At 32.9% G+C, this 15,326-nt stretch overlaps 3 protein-coding genes and 1 long non-coding RNA gene across 6 annotated transcripts; 2 read left to right on the forward strand and 2 right to left on the reverse strand.

The window, feature by feature from the left end:
* The first annotated feature begins 13 nt into the window (after positions 1 to 13).
* ATPsynbeta (ATP synthase, beta subunit) lies at positions 14 to 3,867 on the forward strand. The gene is made up of 7 exons (XM_012360171.2): positions 14 to 186; positions 852 to 1,064; positions 1,610 to 1,873; positions 2,020 to 2,363; positions 2,503 to 2,728; positions 2,818 to 3,047; positions 3,194 to 3,867. The coding sequence occupies exons 1-7, from the start codon at positions 78 to 80 to the stop codon at positions 3,365 to 3,367; spliced, it is 1,560 nt and encodes a 519-aa protein (XP_012215594.1). The 5' UTR covers positions 14 to 77; the 3' UTR covers positions 3,368 to 3,867.
* Nse4 (Non-SMC element 4) lies at positions 3,593 to 6,295 on the reverse strand. Its single transcript, XM_012360172.2, has 8 exons — positions 6,018 to 6,295; positions 5,707 to 5,876; positions 5,530 to 5,622; positions 5,276 to 5,406; positions 5,041 to 5,152; positions 4,581 to 4,883; positions 4,389 to 4,510; positions 3,593 to 4,168 (listed from the first exon to the last, which is right to left on the reverse strand). Exons 2-8 carry the CDS (start codon positions 5,813 to 5,815, stop codon positions 4,109 to 4,111), a joined length of 930 nt encoding a protein of 309 aa, XP_012215595.1. The 5' UTR covers positions 5,816 to 5,876; positions 6,018 to 6,295; the 3' UTR covers positions 3,593 to 4,108.
* A 1,527-nt stretch (positions 6,296 to 7,822) lies between these two features.
* LOC105667969 (uncharacterized) lies at positions 7,823 to 13,356 on the reverse strand. Of its 2 annotated transcripts, XM_067358404.1 has the most exons (7): positions 12,442 to 13,356; positions 9,508 to 9,831; positions 9,284 to 9,431; positions 9,033 to 9,217; positions 8,586 to 8,696; positions 8,380 to 8,518; positions 7,823 to 8,303 (listed from the first exon to the last, which is right to left on the reverse strand). In XM_067358404.1, exons 1-7 carry the CDS (start codon positions 12,624 to 12,626, stop codon positions 8,148 to 8,150), a joined length of 1,248 nt encoding a protein of 415 aa, XP_067214505.1. In that variant the 5' UTR covers positions 12,627 to 13,356; the 3' UTR covers positions 7,823 to 8,147. The 2 variants fall into 2 exon arrangements, with proteins under 2 accessions (XP_067214505.1, XP_067214506.1); XM_067358405.1 differs by lacking the exon at positions 8,586 to 8,696.
* A 55-nt stretch (positions 13,357 to 13,411) lies between these two features.
* LOC137000858 (uncharacterized) lies at positions 13,412 to 14,721 on the forward strand. Of its 2 annotated transcripts, none has more exons than XR_010891024.1 (3): positions 13,412 to 13,816; positions 14,167 to 14,357; positions 14,440 to 14,721. It is a non-coding gene; the product is annotated as an uncharacterized lncRNA (long non-coding RNA). The 2 variants fall into 2 exon arrangements; XR_010891025.1 differs by having other exon boundaries at positions 13,413 to 13,816; positions 14,167 to 14,348.
* The last annotated feature ends 605 nt before the right edge of the window (positions 14,722 to 15,326 follow it).

Here is a 15,326-nt window from a genome sequence, read left to right on the forward strand (position 1 = left end):
CATGTGCGAGAAGAGTGACCGAATAGGAACCAAGATCATCGAACACATTCCGGCCGTCTCTTTTCACTCGACTGGCCATGATTCTGAGCGCCGTATCGAAGGCAGCCGCTGGGGCTCTAAGAGTCGCCAAGCCCTCTCTTCTACAAAATGAAGTAGCGAAAGTGACAACCTCCCTCGCTGTGAATAGTGAGTACATTTTGTACTGATTTTTTAACATTTTGGATAACTACTCATTACACAAGTGCGACGGCTCTGGCGACACATTCGCCGTCTTTCATTCCGCCCTTTACTCTGACAAGTGTTTTTGGAGTAACTGGACAATTGAAAGTCGTCATTCATTCAAGATCATCAATATATTTGAATTTTATAGAAGCATTATCGAGGTAGAAAAGCATTCATTCATGATTATATAATCAGTGATCGATTGTCGCAGATTCTACTTGCCAACATGGCGGCTTAAAGTCATGTTCGTTCATCTCCGAATTAAATGGTTGGCTCAATATTTAGTACAGTTACATGCGCGAAGCGTTGCTTTACGTTTTTACAAGAGTAAACAAGGAATATTTTGTTACTCGGAGTTTTTTGTCGTACGTTTTTATTTGACGACGTTGCGACTATCGATCGCTCTTCTCCCTACATTTCTGTATCTTGCCATATGAATATTTGGAAAATGTGCTTTGAAATAATGACATAACACAGTTACGCTAAATAAGATTTTAAGGCAGATTATATAGCTATCATTCAGTCATCATATGTATAAAATTTTTTTTGTTATGTAACATGTGCCTTTGGCTCACCAGTCAATCTTTCGAAAGGTTTATGAGTTTTTTTAAATATTATTTCAAATGCAGGGAGGGATTATGCAGCCAAAGCTGCAGCTGCATCCAAAGCTGGTGCGCAAGGGAAGGTAGTCGCTGTCATCGGTGCTGTTGTTGATGTACAGTTTGAAGATGCCCTTCCACCTATCCTCAATGCCTTGGAGGTACAAAATCGCACACCCAGGCTGGTGCTTGAGGTCGCCCAGCATCTTGGAGAAAACACAGTGCGAACGATTGCCATGGACGGTAATGTACATGTTTCAAATCTTATAAAACATAATATACAAGACTCGTCGATTTGAATTGCACATTTCCAACGCAGAAATTTTAATAATGCTCATTAAAAATCAATTATTTTTATTACATTTTTCTATTATATTAAAATAAATACAGTTGAATAATTATAATACTGTTGTAGTAAAATTGAAAAAATTAAAAAACGACAAATAAATATTAACAGCATAAATGTTTACAAAGCAATTTCTATTGAATCAATATGTAAATTATTTATCATTTTTTAATTATAATCTATAATAATAACATGCCATTTACTTCTACATACTATGCAAAGAATAAGAATAATAAAATACAAGTAAAAGAAAATACAAGATTGTCAGCACAGATGGAAATATGTATTCTTTTGCTCTAGTCAATCTTGTATCTGAAATCTTGCAACTGAACGCTACTCAATCATCGTAATTTAATTAATAAAATTAGAGCCTATTATGAATTTCATATTGCACATTCTCTCTGCGTTGTAAAAACACTACAAATTATTGCTATTGTTATAGGTACGGAAGGTTTGGTACGTGGTCAAAATGTCTTCGACTCCGGATATCCCATTCGTATTCCCGTGGGAGCGGAAACTCTGGGCCGCATTATCAACGTCATTGGTGAGCCCATCGATGAGCGCGGACCCATTCCCACGGACAAGCTGGCCGCTATTCACGCGGATGCTCCCGAATTCGTAGAGATGTCCGTCGAGCAAGAAATCCTGGTCACAGGCATCAAGGTCGTGGACCTGCTGGCTCCCTATGCTAAGGGTGGAAAAATCGGTAAAGAATTCTAATAACACGATTAATTATCGGTCGATTGAGGACTGTTTTGCAGAATAAAACTGAATTTTCTTCACGGAAATTATCGAGGCATTTTATATCGATTGATTGTTCATCAATAACAAAATATTGATATTGTGTTTTAGGTTTGTTCGGCGGTGCTGGAGTCGGCAAGACTGTACTCATTATGGAACTGATCAACAACGTAGCCAAAGCTCATGGTGGTTATTCGGTGTTCGCCGGCGTCGGTGAAAGAACACGCGAAGGCAACGATCTGTACCACGAGATGATTGAATCTGGTGTAATTTCCCTTAAAGACAAAACCTCTAAGGTAGCGCTGGTGTACGGACAGATGAACGAGCCGCCGGGCGCCCGTGCCCGTGTAGCCCTCACTGGACTTACCGTGGCCGAGTATTTCCGTGATCAGGAGGGTCAGGACGTACTGTTGTTCATCGATAACATCTTCAGGTTCACCCAAGCCGGTTCCGAGGTGAATATAATTAACGCGTGTATCAATCAAAGTGTCATACGAAATAAATTTATGTAATTCTAGAAATGTATTCTAAAATATTAATGAAAACACATTTTTTGAATGTATATTTTATATTTTATTAATTTTCTCTCCATAGGTATCCGCCTTGCTGGGTCGTATTCCATCTGCCGTAGGTTACCAACCCACATTGGCAACTGACATGGGTACCATGCAGGAACGTATTACGACAACGAAGAAGGGATCCATTACATCTGTGCAAGCCATTTACGTGCCCGCTGACGACTTGACCGATCCTGCCCCTGCCACCACCTTCGCTCACTTGGACGCCACCACTGTATTATCGCGTGCCATCGCCGAGTTAGGTACGTGTCTTTTAAAAATTTCTACCTATCGCGCCACAATTTCTGCGGCCTCTCTTCGAAAGGAGATTTAATTTTACGATGATATGTAGGTATTTACCCGGCCGTCGACCCTCTCGACTCCACGTCACGTATCATGGACCCCAACATCATAGGCGCTGAACATTACAACATCGCTCGTGGCGTACAGAAAATTCTTCAGGACTACAAATCGCTTCAGGATATCATTGCCATCTTGGGTATGGACGAGTTGTCGGAAGAGGACAAACTGACAGTTGCACGTGCACGCAAAATTCAAAGATTCTTGTCCCAGCCATTCCAGGTGAGAATATGACGCGTCACACATTTATATGCTTCTTTTTTTAGAAATCTACGCATTTTTGTAGAAGATTGGTTTATGTAAACATTTTATTCACGTATATATTGTCTTAGAAGTGAATGTCTCTCATACACAATTGCCTATTTTAGGTTGCCGAGGTATTCACCGGCCACGCCGGCAAATTAGTACCATTGCAGGAAACCATCAAGGGATTCCAAAAGATCTTGGGGGGAGAGTTGGATCATTTACCGGAAGTAGCGTTCTACATGGTTGGCCCGATCGAAGAAGTAGTTACGAAAGCAGAATCGTTGGCCAAACAATAAATTAACTTACATTCATTGTAAAGTGTCATTAAAGATTTATTCGCTCATCATGCGTATGCGAAAGCGATCTTTCGATGAAACTTGCATTCTCCTCTCTCTTCATACAATCTTTATTGCGTTTTAATTTCCCAAATAGAACTTCAATAATGAAATGCTAAAAGCGATTAAAAGATACCTTTTAAGCATCGTCCTTGCAATATGATGATACAATTATATTATTGTAATAAACTATTTTTTAATATTGTCAAGGTTTGCTATGCAAACAGAATTGAAAGGTCGCTTTGCCTTTTCTGTTTCTCTCTTTGGTATAAAAATTTATTAGAAATGGCAGGAAAATCGATGACAAGAGCATCCTAGTTAGGACGCATATCACAACATGTTATACATCTCAACCTCCTTTCTTCATAAACTTAATTGGTAATAGTGTTATTACTAATTAACATATACCATCGAGTTACAGTGTATATGTTAGATATTAATAAAAGTTTTACAAAAACATACACAGTATATATTAAAATCCTTTGTTAGTAATGTAAATATTGAACTTCATATTTGATTCTAATACGTTTTAAATTTAATGATTAAATCGTCGGAAAGAATTTTTCTAAACAAATTTTTAATTAAAATTGTGAACATATAATGAAAAATGTGAACATATAATAGAAAAACATAATGTGATGTTACAACAACAAAAATCACATTCTATGTATGAGCTGATAAGAAAACTCGCCAATACACAAGTTATTTGTCTTCGTCAAAATCGATCATTGGTTCCTGCACTTTATATGCTCTTTTCAATATCTAACAAAAAAAATGTATTAATTATTTATTAGTTTATATTAATTTCTTTAATATGTGTTGAGCAAATTCTCGATTTAACAGATATTTGGCGAAGAAAATATTCTATATACAAATAATATTTGTAAAATAATTTTGATATGAAACCAAAGAATAATATAAAATTTGTCCGAGAAAATTTGGTCATCTTTTAATTCGAGAATTTATTAAAGATTTAACTTACCATCCATTGATCCATATTTAATGAAATGACATTTTGACTACCTGTTTTATTCTTGTTAGATTCCTTATTTTGTGAATTTGCCTGCTTATGACATGGTTCCACGACGAGACTTCCGCGATTATCTGAAATAAATATAACATTAGTGAATTCTAGAAAAAAAAAGACAGGATTTTTTTAAGTAAAAACAAGTACTTTTTTTCAGTTTTACCACTCCATCTTTTACAAGAAATGATATATATAGCAGATTCCTAATAGTTCTGCCGAAATCATCAGGATGCAGAATTAGTTGAAATAAATCAATTGGTTTCCGCGTTTCCTTGTAGTAACACGCGATTAATTTCTTGATTTTTCTCACAGTTCGTTCCACGCTGTCTTCGTCCTTTGTATTCGCCTGCGGTACTAATTTATCAGGTACTTTCATCGCAGCTTGCGATAGTATCCTTTGCTGCGGCTTTTTTCTGACTATCACCTTTTTCTCCAAAGGCTCTAGCGTGCCTGAAATAAAAATTACAATAAATTTTTTAGCGTAATAAGCCACTAATGTAAAATTCTATTTTGATATAACATTTTTGAAAATATTGGCAAGAAAACAATATCCAACAAAATATCAACATTTGTTTCTACATAATATGAATTTTGATTATGAACAAACCTAATAATGTGCTATAATTGGGCATTCTTTTAATCAATTTCGTTACTTGCATTTCTAACACTGACCAATTTGGAGACTGCGAGTTATCTGACGTTTCTTCTAAATGATTTATCTAAACACACAAATATTGCAAGTAATAGAATACATAATTAGGTATAGTTTGATCATTTTGTAAATATAGAATATATTCCAGATAATTATAAATAAATAGTTATGTTCTTTAGTAAATACGTACCAGCTTTTGTGCAAAGTCAATATAGTTATAATCACACATTCTCTTTGTCAGTGTGTTGGTGCAAGTCTTCAGAATTTTAGAAGATAGAGTCATCATTTCTGAATCAATAAGCACTTCCTGCTGATTGTTAACTGAAAGTTTCCAAAATATGTTAAAAAATATATTAAACCTTTCCCTTTGTTTATGTATGTTGTAATATTATTTCAGTCAAGTGTACGATATAAAAAATATAAGATATTTATGGATTTATGTACCTTTTTCTTGTGTACTTGTTTCATTAGTGATATCATCAGCTTTATTTACGACTTCATCAAGCTTATTTATCGTGGAATCATTGATTACTTCTTCTGCAATTTATTTATTTTAATACACATTAAATACCTTAAAAAAAATAGCTAAGCTAAAAAAAAATTAAATTGTTGATACTTTACGTAAACCTATTGTCTGCTGCAAGGCACGTTTCAGGCTATTCTTTCGTTCTCTAGAAGACCGCGTGTTACGTGAAGGAGAAGAATCTGATGAATTTGTATCTTCAGTCATTGTTGTATAAGATTTCTGTACTTCGCAAAGTTATTTAAAGAAAGGATGTAAGCACACTATTCTGTAAGTAAACACGATATAATTTAATTTATAATAATCTATAATGTTTTTATTGATCTTATTATAATTAAATGATCAAAACTAAGCTTTACATCAGTTTTGTCAATATGTATATTTAATATATATTTTTAAAAATACATACGTAATAAATGTAGATATTTTTTCAATAATTAAGATGGTTGTTGTTGGTGAAAGACAAATTTGAAACAAGAAAAAATGTGTTTCTTGATATCTAAAATTAGTTTTTTGGTTTGTCAGGTATAACACAGCAGGCAAATACTTCTTTCATATATCACTGTTTGGCAATTGAAAAAAACTGAAAACAACTGAAAACGATCAGTGTAGTCCATTGAAATATATACCATACTCAGTGATGCGATCTTTCCCACAGCAGTCCCGGCTCGGCTGTGCTCGGCTGCCTCACACAACCTTACAGAAGCGCTACGTCACGTATCCGTGTGCACACAGATACGTGACGTAGCGCTCTGTAAGGTTGTGTGAGGCAGCCGAGCACAGCCGAGCCGGGACCGCTGTGGGAAAGATCGCATCACTGACCATACTGGAAGGCGCACAGGCTACCCCCTCCATTCGACAAAACGGTCAGACAAGGCAGTGACTCGGTACCGGATTTCTCTTTCTATCTCGTCTACTCTCGACTAATAGTGGATGTTTACGATAATTCAAGTTCGAGTTAGTTTCACTAGGACCGAAAAATGAGATAGACATAACCATCTAGAACCTTTATGATTCATGACAACTCGACGCTGTCTTGTATTGCTTGAGTTAAATTAATTGAATTTGTTGAGTTTATTGAGCAAATTTTATTGTAATAGAAAAATGTCAACTGCAAATCAGTCTATGAAAAAAACAAATAATGTTGGTATGTATGTTGGTATACCTCTTTAATAAATTAATAATAATATAATTAATAATAATAATAAATGACATTTTTCTATTACAATAAAATTTGCTCAATAAACTCAATAAATTCAATGAATTTAACTCAAGCAATACAAGACAGCGTCGAGTTGTCATGAATCATAAAGGTTCTAGATGGTTATGTCTATCTCATTTTTCGGCCCTCGTGAAACAAACTTGAATTATCGTAAACACCCAGTAGCTGTGAACCAAGATCTATAGAGAGAGGTTACCTCAGGAAAACTGGTTGTGGGCGAGGGACGATAAAGTAAGGGAGGAGCTAGAAACAGCTTGATGGCGAGGGGCAATGAAGAAAGGGGAGAGGACTAAGGAATAGAGGGACAGAGCACAAGCTGTACCCAAGATCTATAGAGAAAAGGTTACAGCCGAGAGCACAAGCTTTTACATAAAGCATAACGCATAAGCATAAGGAAATTGATTGGTCTATATATAAGCATAAGCAAATGCATAAGGAAATGGACCAATCAATTTCCTTATGCTTATGCGTTATGCTTTATGCAAAAGTCTGTGCTCCGGCCATAAAGTTACACGTGTTAACGATATGGTGGCTACTGAAAGTTCTCCGATTAAACGACTCGACGACTGGACAAATATCCGTCTAGTTCCTAATATAATTGTAACGGTCAGAGCACCGCGTGCACTGCACAGATGTCTATACTAGTACTAGATCGCTAACTTCGTCAAACGAGCTGAGGCCGGCAGGATTTCCGGTTTCGGCCATGACACTCTACAACAAAATGGCGACAATGCGTGTGTATGTGTATATTTGTACGTGCGTATGCACATGTGGTACCCGGCGTGGTGATACAAATTGATAATATTGGGCGGTATTCATAGTCCGTTCTTATATTCAAAATTGTCTTAAGCATAGACTTATATTCGCTCTCTTCGTCACACAGATTGTGTCTGACGAAGAGAGCGAATATAAGTTCGTGCTTAAGACGATCTTGAATATAAGAACGGACTATGAATACCGCCCAATATTATCAATTTGTATTAAAACCTGGCCGTGGCGTCTCTCAGGCTTCTCTCTGGTTCGACTATGCTTTTCTGCTGTGTCGAACCGTGCCGTGACGTGTCATTGATGGAAAGCACTCTGTCTGACACCGTGTCATGTGTGAATGTGTGTCGCCTAAATGCCTTGATCCATCAAGGCTTGATGGAAAGCTCCCGAGATCATCATTGCCCCTCTTGCCGCTCGTCCCTCTTTCCGCATGAGGTAACTTTCTCTCTATAGATCTTGGAGCAGCGTTTTCCAGATTGTATAGAGTTTATTGAATTAATGTAAATAATTAAAATATAATAAAAAGAATTTTCACATAACATTTTTTATTTAATAAAAATTGCCAAAAAACGTTTTTATTTTTTTCTGGTTAAAGTGGTTTTTCTTTGTAAAATCCAATTCAAAAAGACAATCTTTTGTAGCAGCATACATATGGGCACTATCAAATTCTAGACAATATATATCTAAGCCAGGCATATTATACGTCTAAAAATTTTCAAGAGAGTTAATAATAATTTACTAATAAAGTACAAGATACAAAAAATTTGAAAATAATACAAACTTGAATGGCAACGCTTTGTCTCTGATCCCACAGAACACTCTTTTGATGCCCTGTCATAAAAGTGTTCATATTATCTGATGAACAACAATTTGTGTAGCCATATTTGGAAGAATCCCATGTACGTACAATTTCGGATGTTCTAAAATCACAGTAACAAATATAAATAAATTAAATGGCTAATTGGTATTAACAATAAGATTTATTACCTTAAATCCATTTTTTTAATAGAATTTCCACAACACATGAGAATAGTGTAAGGATCCTCCCATAGTATGTGGCGACAAAGATCATTTATATTTATATTTATTATCTGATAACTAAAATTTTTTTACACTAGTTTGTTATATAATATATTATTTTAAATATACGTACTTGATTAGGTTCATATATACTGTATTTTTACAGTTTTATGTTCTTTAGAATTTTTGGGTTATCAAACCGTTTTTGTAAGTTATAATTAGAAATGTTATTAAATCGGATCATATAATAGTGTCTGTATATAAACATAGTCCATAAGTACGTTTACACGGCAACGTCAATTGGGTTTCATATCTACGGATATTACTATACCCAATTGAGATTGACGTGTAAATGTAGTCAATGTTCAATCGAACATTTGTAGAAACCGATTAATTAATTGAAACATAACTTACCTTTTATCAATATCGTAAATTAGAAACGACGACTTAAAAGAAGAGCAATGAACGATAGTAGCCGCAAATTTTGTTCCTATAGGGTCAAATGAGATTGATTGTATATAAGAATTGGCGAGAATATCTCCGCAAAATATCTCGTTTTCTACCGTACAACCTTTTCCATCATCTGTATATTTCAATATCTACAAAAACAAACTTTTTACATACTACATTAACATAGCATTATTGCAATTTTTCTTTAATCTTACCTTTATTAAATGTTTAGAACTAGTTATAATGTGTTGCGATGTTGCGTCTATTTGATCAATATTATAATGCACATTATGTATTTTTAAACGTTCAAATAAAAAATTATTTTGATTATCTTTAATTTCCCAGCGGTTGATAATTCCTTCTCTGCAAGAATTTTTGTCAAAAATAAAAAAAAAGAAATAAACATAAAAGTTCACACAGTTCATAAATAAATATTCACCTGTCGCCACTTATAATATAATTATCGCAATGAGCAAAAGTTTTTATAAAAGCCTTGTCAGTTCTCAGAATATTTTTACCCTTTTTAATTGTACCGTTCTCTGCGCGTTTATAAGCTAGAATATCACCCTGACAAAATAACCAAACTATATTTCTAGTCATTTGTACCCTTCGATTTCCATACTGAAATTCATAGAAATGCTCTAAATAGATTTTCTCAAAATTCTTGATTTTATATATTTGTCTTCTTTTACATTCTTTATGTATCCAGTTATAATTTGTAATAAATATAGAATTTTGATATAAAGATAATTGTGGTTTACATCTGTAAAAGAAAATAAGACATGTGTTCTTCAATGTGATCTTATGTAAAATCATGAATATCTATCTTCTGAAAATATGTTAATTATTGAAATATATTTAAAAAAAATATAATTAAAAAATTAAATCAAGTTTTGCTGAAAACAAAATAAAAAGTTGTGACTTAAGGGGATCCTAAAGTGGTTGTTTTATCGATTTCTTTCAAATACACTATACTTTTTTTGGCTGTGTAAAATGAAAAATCCTTTACTGTAATTAAAGTATTATACATAAGCTAATACACTACAGACGGTCGATTTGAAAAAATTTTTCAAGTCACGCAGCCAAAAAATAAAATTTACGAAAAATATAAGCCAAAACAGATACTGTATCTGGCTTAGAAAATCCTTTGAAGTCGGCCGTAGTGTATTAGCATATGTACTTTAATTATTGAAAAGGATTTTTTATTCCATACAGCCAAAAAAGTATAGTGTATTTGAAAGAAATCGGTAAGACAGACCATTTTAGGATTCCCTTAACGTTAATATTTTAGGATTCCCTTAACGTTAATATGTGAAAAAGTTTTATCGACAAATATTGTATTAGACTTGAGAAAAAGTATTTTTGTTAAGAACACTGTTTTATTAATAATTTTAATTGAACAAATTTGGTTTAATTTAGAAGTGAGTTAATGATGTCATTGCATCGTCTCCGTCAATAAAAAACAAAATAATATAACAAATTGGTTCAGCAGGAAACGTGATGAAAAGAAAATTCTAGAACAATGCTCAGAATTAGTTGAGCATTTCAACCGATTTCCGTGGTTGACGCCTCTTTTTTTCTCTTTATCGCACACGACGCAGCCGCTAAAGTTTCTTTTTGTGTTTTTTTTCGTGAACCTATTTCACTGAAAACAAAAAATAATGAATTCTTAATTTAAAAAAATAAAATATAAAAAAGATTAAATTTTTCTGACTTTTTATAAGATAAAATGGCCTTTTATGGGCGATATTCATAGTCCGTTCTTATTCCAGAATTATCTTAAGTACTGTCTTAAGATATTAATACGGCTTTTTGATTGCTTCATAGCATTTTAGGACCATACTTAAGAGAATTTTAAAGATAAGAACGGACTTTAATGGCCGCGCGGTTTATGCTTCGGTCTTAATCTTAATATTAAGAGTTGATAACGTAGAATGCCATAAGAGCGTTTATACTTCCCTAGTCTTAATCTTAGTCTTAGGCCGGTATTCATAGTCCGTTCTTATATTTAAGATTGTCTTAAGCACGGACTTATATTCGCTTTCTTCGTCACACATAGATTGTGTCTGACAAAGAGAGCGAATATAAGTTCGTGCTTAAGACGATCTTGAATATAAGAACGGACTATGGGCGGTATTCATAGTCCGTTCTTATATTCAAGATCGTCTTAAGCACGAACTTATATTCGCTCTCTTCGTCAGACACAATCTATGTGTGACGAAGAGAGCGAATATAAGTCCGTGCTTAAGACGATTTTAAATATAAGGAAGGACTATGAATACCGCCCTATGAATACCGCCCTTAATCTTAATCTTGGAAAGATCCCATCTTTTAACTTTAGTCTCTAATGTCCTAAGGCCAGGCCAATGAGGTAAGTCTGACGTTAGACGCAGCACGAAACCGCGCGAAATAATGGTTTTCGATTCTTGTAAAATACGAAAATGAGTGATGCTGATTTAATTGAATGTGTCCAACAATTCGATGTTGTTTGAAATAAAAAAAATCCAAATTATAAAAATAAATTAGTGGTGAAGAATAGTTGAAACGCTATTGGAGAAGCGCTAAATTTAAGTGGTAAGTTAGTATGTAGAATCTAACCTCGTAAATTGAAAGAACAAAAACTGTGTAGGAGTGTTTTTATAGTTTTTTTATTACAATTTGTGGTTAGGTTTTGTTACATTTGCACATGCGTAGTCCAAATTTCCAGGGAAGCATAAACGAGTCCTTAAGATAAGTTAAGACTAAGGGCGGTATTCATAGTCCGTTCTTATATTCAAGATCGTCTTAAGCACAAACTTATATTCGCTCTCTTCGTCAGACACAATCTATGTGTGACGAAGAGAGCGAATATAAGTCCGTGCTTAAGACAATCTTAAATATAAAAACGGACTATGAATACCGGCCTAAGACTAAGATTAAGATTAAGACCAAAGCATAAACCACACACACACACAGCCATAAATAACGCCAATAACTAAAAAAAAAAAAAAAAAAAAAAAAAAAAAAAAGAGAGAGAAGAAAAAACCGCGTTAGTAATAGTACCTTATTGGTGACGTGAAATCTATTGAAATATTTCCACATAATAAATTTGAAAATAGAAAAATATTTTTAATAAGTTTTAATAAATTTTCATAAATTTTCATAAATTTTCATAAATTTTCATAAATTTTAATAATAAAGGGAGAACATTCCACTCATAAATTAATAGTGTCGCTTCTAACACTCGGCGCTGGTCCGAGCAACTTTGGCGCGCTCGATAAGAAGAGGAAAAAAAACGTCAGCCACGGAAATCGGCTGAAATGGTCGACTATTTCCAAGCACTGTTCTAGCATAAATCAAAATATAAATAAAGAGTAAGCTTTATTTAACTTACCGTTCACAAAATTTTTCCGATTTCTGATTCGTGACAAGCAAATGTTCACTTTTTTTCATTAGTATATATTTTGCCACATTATTAAATTGTATGCATACCATACTAATCTGTGATAAAGTATAAACATCACAGAAATTGAAAATTTTTTCTAACATCTCGTTTGGCAAATTATACGAAACAGACATTTTTGTCTTCCTAATTGAACGTTACCACGTGAGAATATAGATATTATAACCGGTATGTTCACTTTACTGAACGTTATACTTTTTTATTTTTAAAGTGTAATATCTTCAGCTTAAGGTTACACGTGTTAACGATATGGTGGCTACTGAATGTTCTCCGATTAAACGACTCGACGACTGGACAAATATCCGTCTAGTTTCTAATATAATTGTAACGGTCAGAGCACCGCGTGCACTGTATCAAAATGTCCGTTAACCGTTTGAATTAAATCCACGTGCTCCGATTGGATTAACACCCACTGTACTATAATGTAGATCAGGAGTTCGAATATATCACTGGTTTAACAATATAAATGATGGTCTTTATTGCAATTTGCAAAATACACTTAATACTGGTTAATCGCTCGCGAGACTAGATCTAATTCTACGACGACTCTAATTCTCGACTGACCCTAATGCCGGCTCCGAACAGAATGCTCCTTAACATTTGGCTCCGCATAAAGAAGCCGGTCCCGAATGTTCGAGGATGTTTTGGATTGTTCGCCGCATCCGGTTTCGTACGGAAGCATCGACTTATTGCTTCGATCGAGTGTTGATGTATCGCACTTTAATATATCGCTGGCGGCTTTGCTGGCGCCGCCTGTCGGACGACCACCGAAAAATTTTACACTACGATACAACCACGGACTAAGGGTGCCGTCCACGGACTAAGGGCCACTTTTTCCAACGTCGGTTAAGCCTAACCGTCCGTTAACTTTTCAGAATAGCCAACTTCGAAACTTGTAACTAAAATACACGTCATCGATTCTAACTGATCCTAACCTGTAATCTTTTAGCACGGTGACGGCACGTTAAATACACAATAAAAAGAAAGTGATATAAAAGTGAAAGAGTATATAAATATATTAACAATTAAAAATAGATAACAATGCAACGATCAAGAAACTTCACAACTAGTGATAAAAATAGTTTATTAGACATTATTTTTTTATATCGACACATAATAGAAAATAAAGAATGCAATAATAATATAATTTTAAAAAAAGATGAAACGTGGGCAAATGTTACAAAGGAATTTAATGCACGTAATACGATACAACGAACAGAAAAAAATTTAAAATATTTATGGGATAATATAAAAAAAGAAACAAGAAAATATTGCGCTACATTTAAGCGAGAAATTTATAAAACAGGTATAAATGTTATATCGTGCCTTTTATGTCAAAACCACGAATGTGCAAATTTTAATCTCATTTTTCTTTGTAACATTTATTTTGTATTATTTGATTTTGTATTTACAAAGCTTCAGAACTAAGTATTTAAAATATCCTAGGATATTTAAAATATCCTCTGAAGCTCCTAGCTTTGTAAATACCTTATCAAGTAGTATAAAATAAATTTCACAAAGAGATTAAAGAAAATTTGCACATTTATGATTTTGGTATAAGAGGGACGATATGTATATTAATATAATTAATGGTATTATATTATTATATTAATGTTAAAATTAGAAAAGTATTATACTTTGTTATCGAATTTGTAGGTGGAGGTGTGTCTAATTTAGAAAAAAATATGTTATATGAACGAGCTAAAGAAATTATGGGGGAAACAGCAACAAATGGATTATTAAATCCCTATGATTCAGATTTCATTTATAATAAAGAAAACATTATAACAGTTGATGATATTTTACAAGATACAAATGATGAAAGCAATTCAACTGAAGTATTTACAGTAAATTCATAACTCAATAATACAAAGTTATTAACAAAATATAAATATATAATATTTAACACAAAACATTTAAAATTTTTAGCATTTAATAAAGAATAAAGAAATTAATGATTGGACAATTTGGAATAGCAAGAAATTAAAATCACAAATAAGTTTTCCGTTACAAAATAAAGAAGAGGATATACCAACAACATCAACATGTACTATTGGTAAAAAAAGGAAGCATGATGAAATCAGCCAGTGCAATAAGATTTCAAAACTAAAAAATACTGAAATAGCATGTAATAAAAAAGCTAATATAGAAGAAAAAGAAATGTACGAAATGGAAACGTTAAAGAACAAATTAGAAACAGAAAAATTAAAAGTAGAATTATTAAAATTATCTATAGAAAAAGAAAAAATATTAATAGAAAAAGAAAAACTGATAAAACAAAAAATTGAGGAACAAGAGGTAATATCTTTAGAATAATATGAAAATAAACTTTTAGTTTATAGTTTACAATATTTTTATTGATTAGTTTTTTTTTTTACTCGAATTTTACTCGATAAGATTGAATTTTTTATTTCTATTAAGTTTCTTTGAAGAGATAATCTTCTGTACCTGAAATATGTTTGTTTTGTTCATTGAATTTAAAAGTTGAATTTATTTAATTTCTTATTTAAAACATATTTTTAGTTTATATTATCAGAGTTTGATAAACCAGATTATTAAATACGACAAATGCATTATATTAAAAAAATAATATAAAGGTGCTGTATTTTTTATTGTATTTAATGTTATTACTATTATAAATACATCTAAAATGTCATTATTTTTTGTAAAAGGTTATTAATAATAACAATTTCTTTCTTTAAGTTGATAATCTGTTTTTATTTATTTATATTTAAAAAATTAATAAAATATATTATTGTTGCCTTTAATGTTTTTTTGAAGTTTCTTTGACATGCTTCAAAGTAACTCTGCAATTA

The sequence above is a fragment of the Linepithema humile genome, chromosome 6, assembly GCF_040581485.1.
Source record: "Linepithema humile isolate Giens D197 chromosome 6, Lhum_UNIL_v1.0, whole genome shotgun sequence".
NCBI classification, from domain to species: domain Eukaryota; kingdom Metazoa; phylum Arthropoda; class Insecta; order Hymenoptera; family Formicidae; genus Linepithema; species Linepithema humile.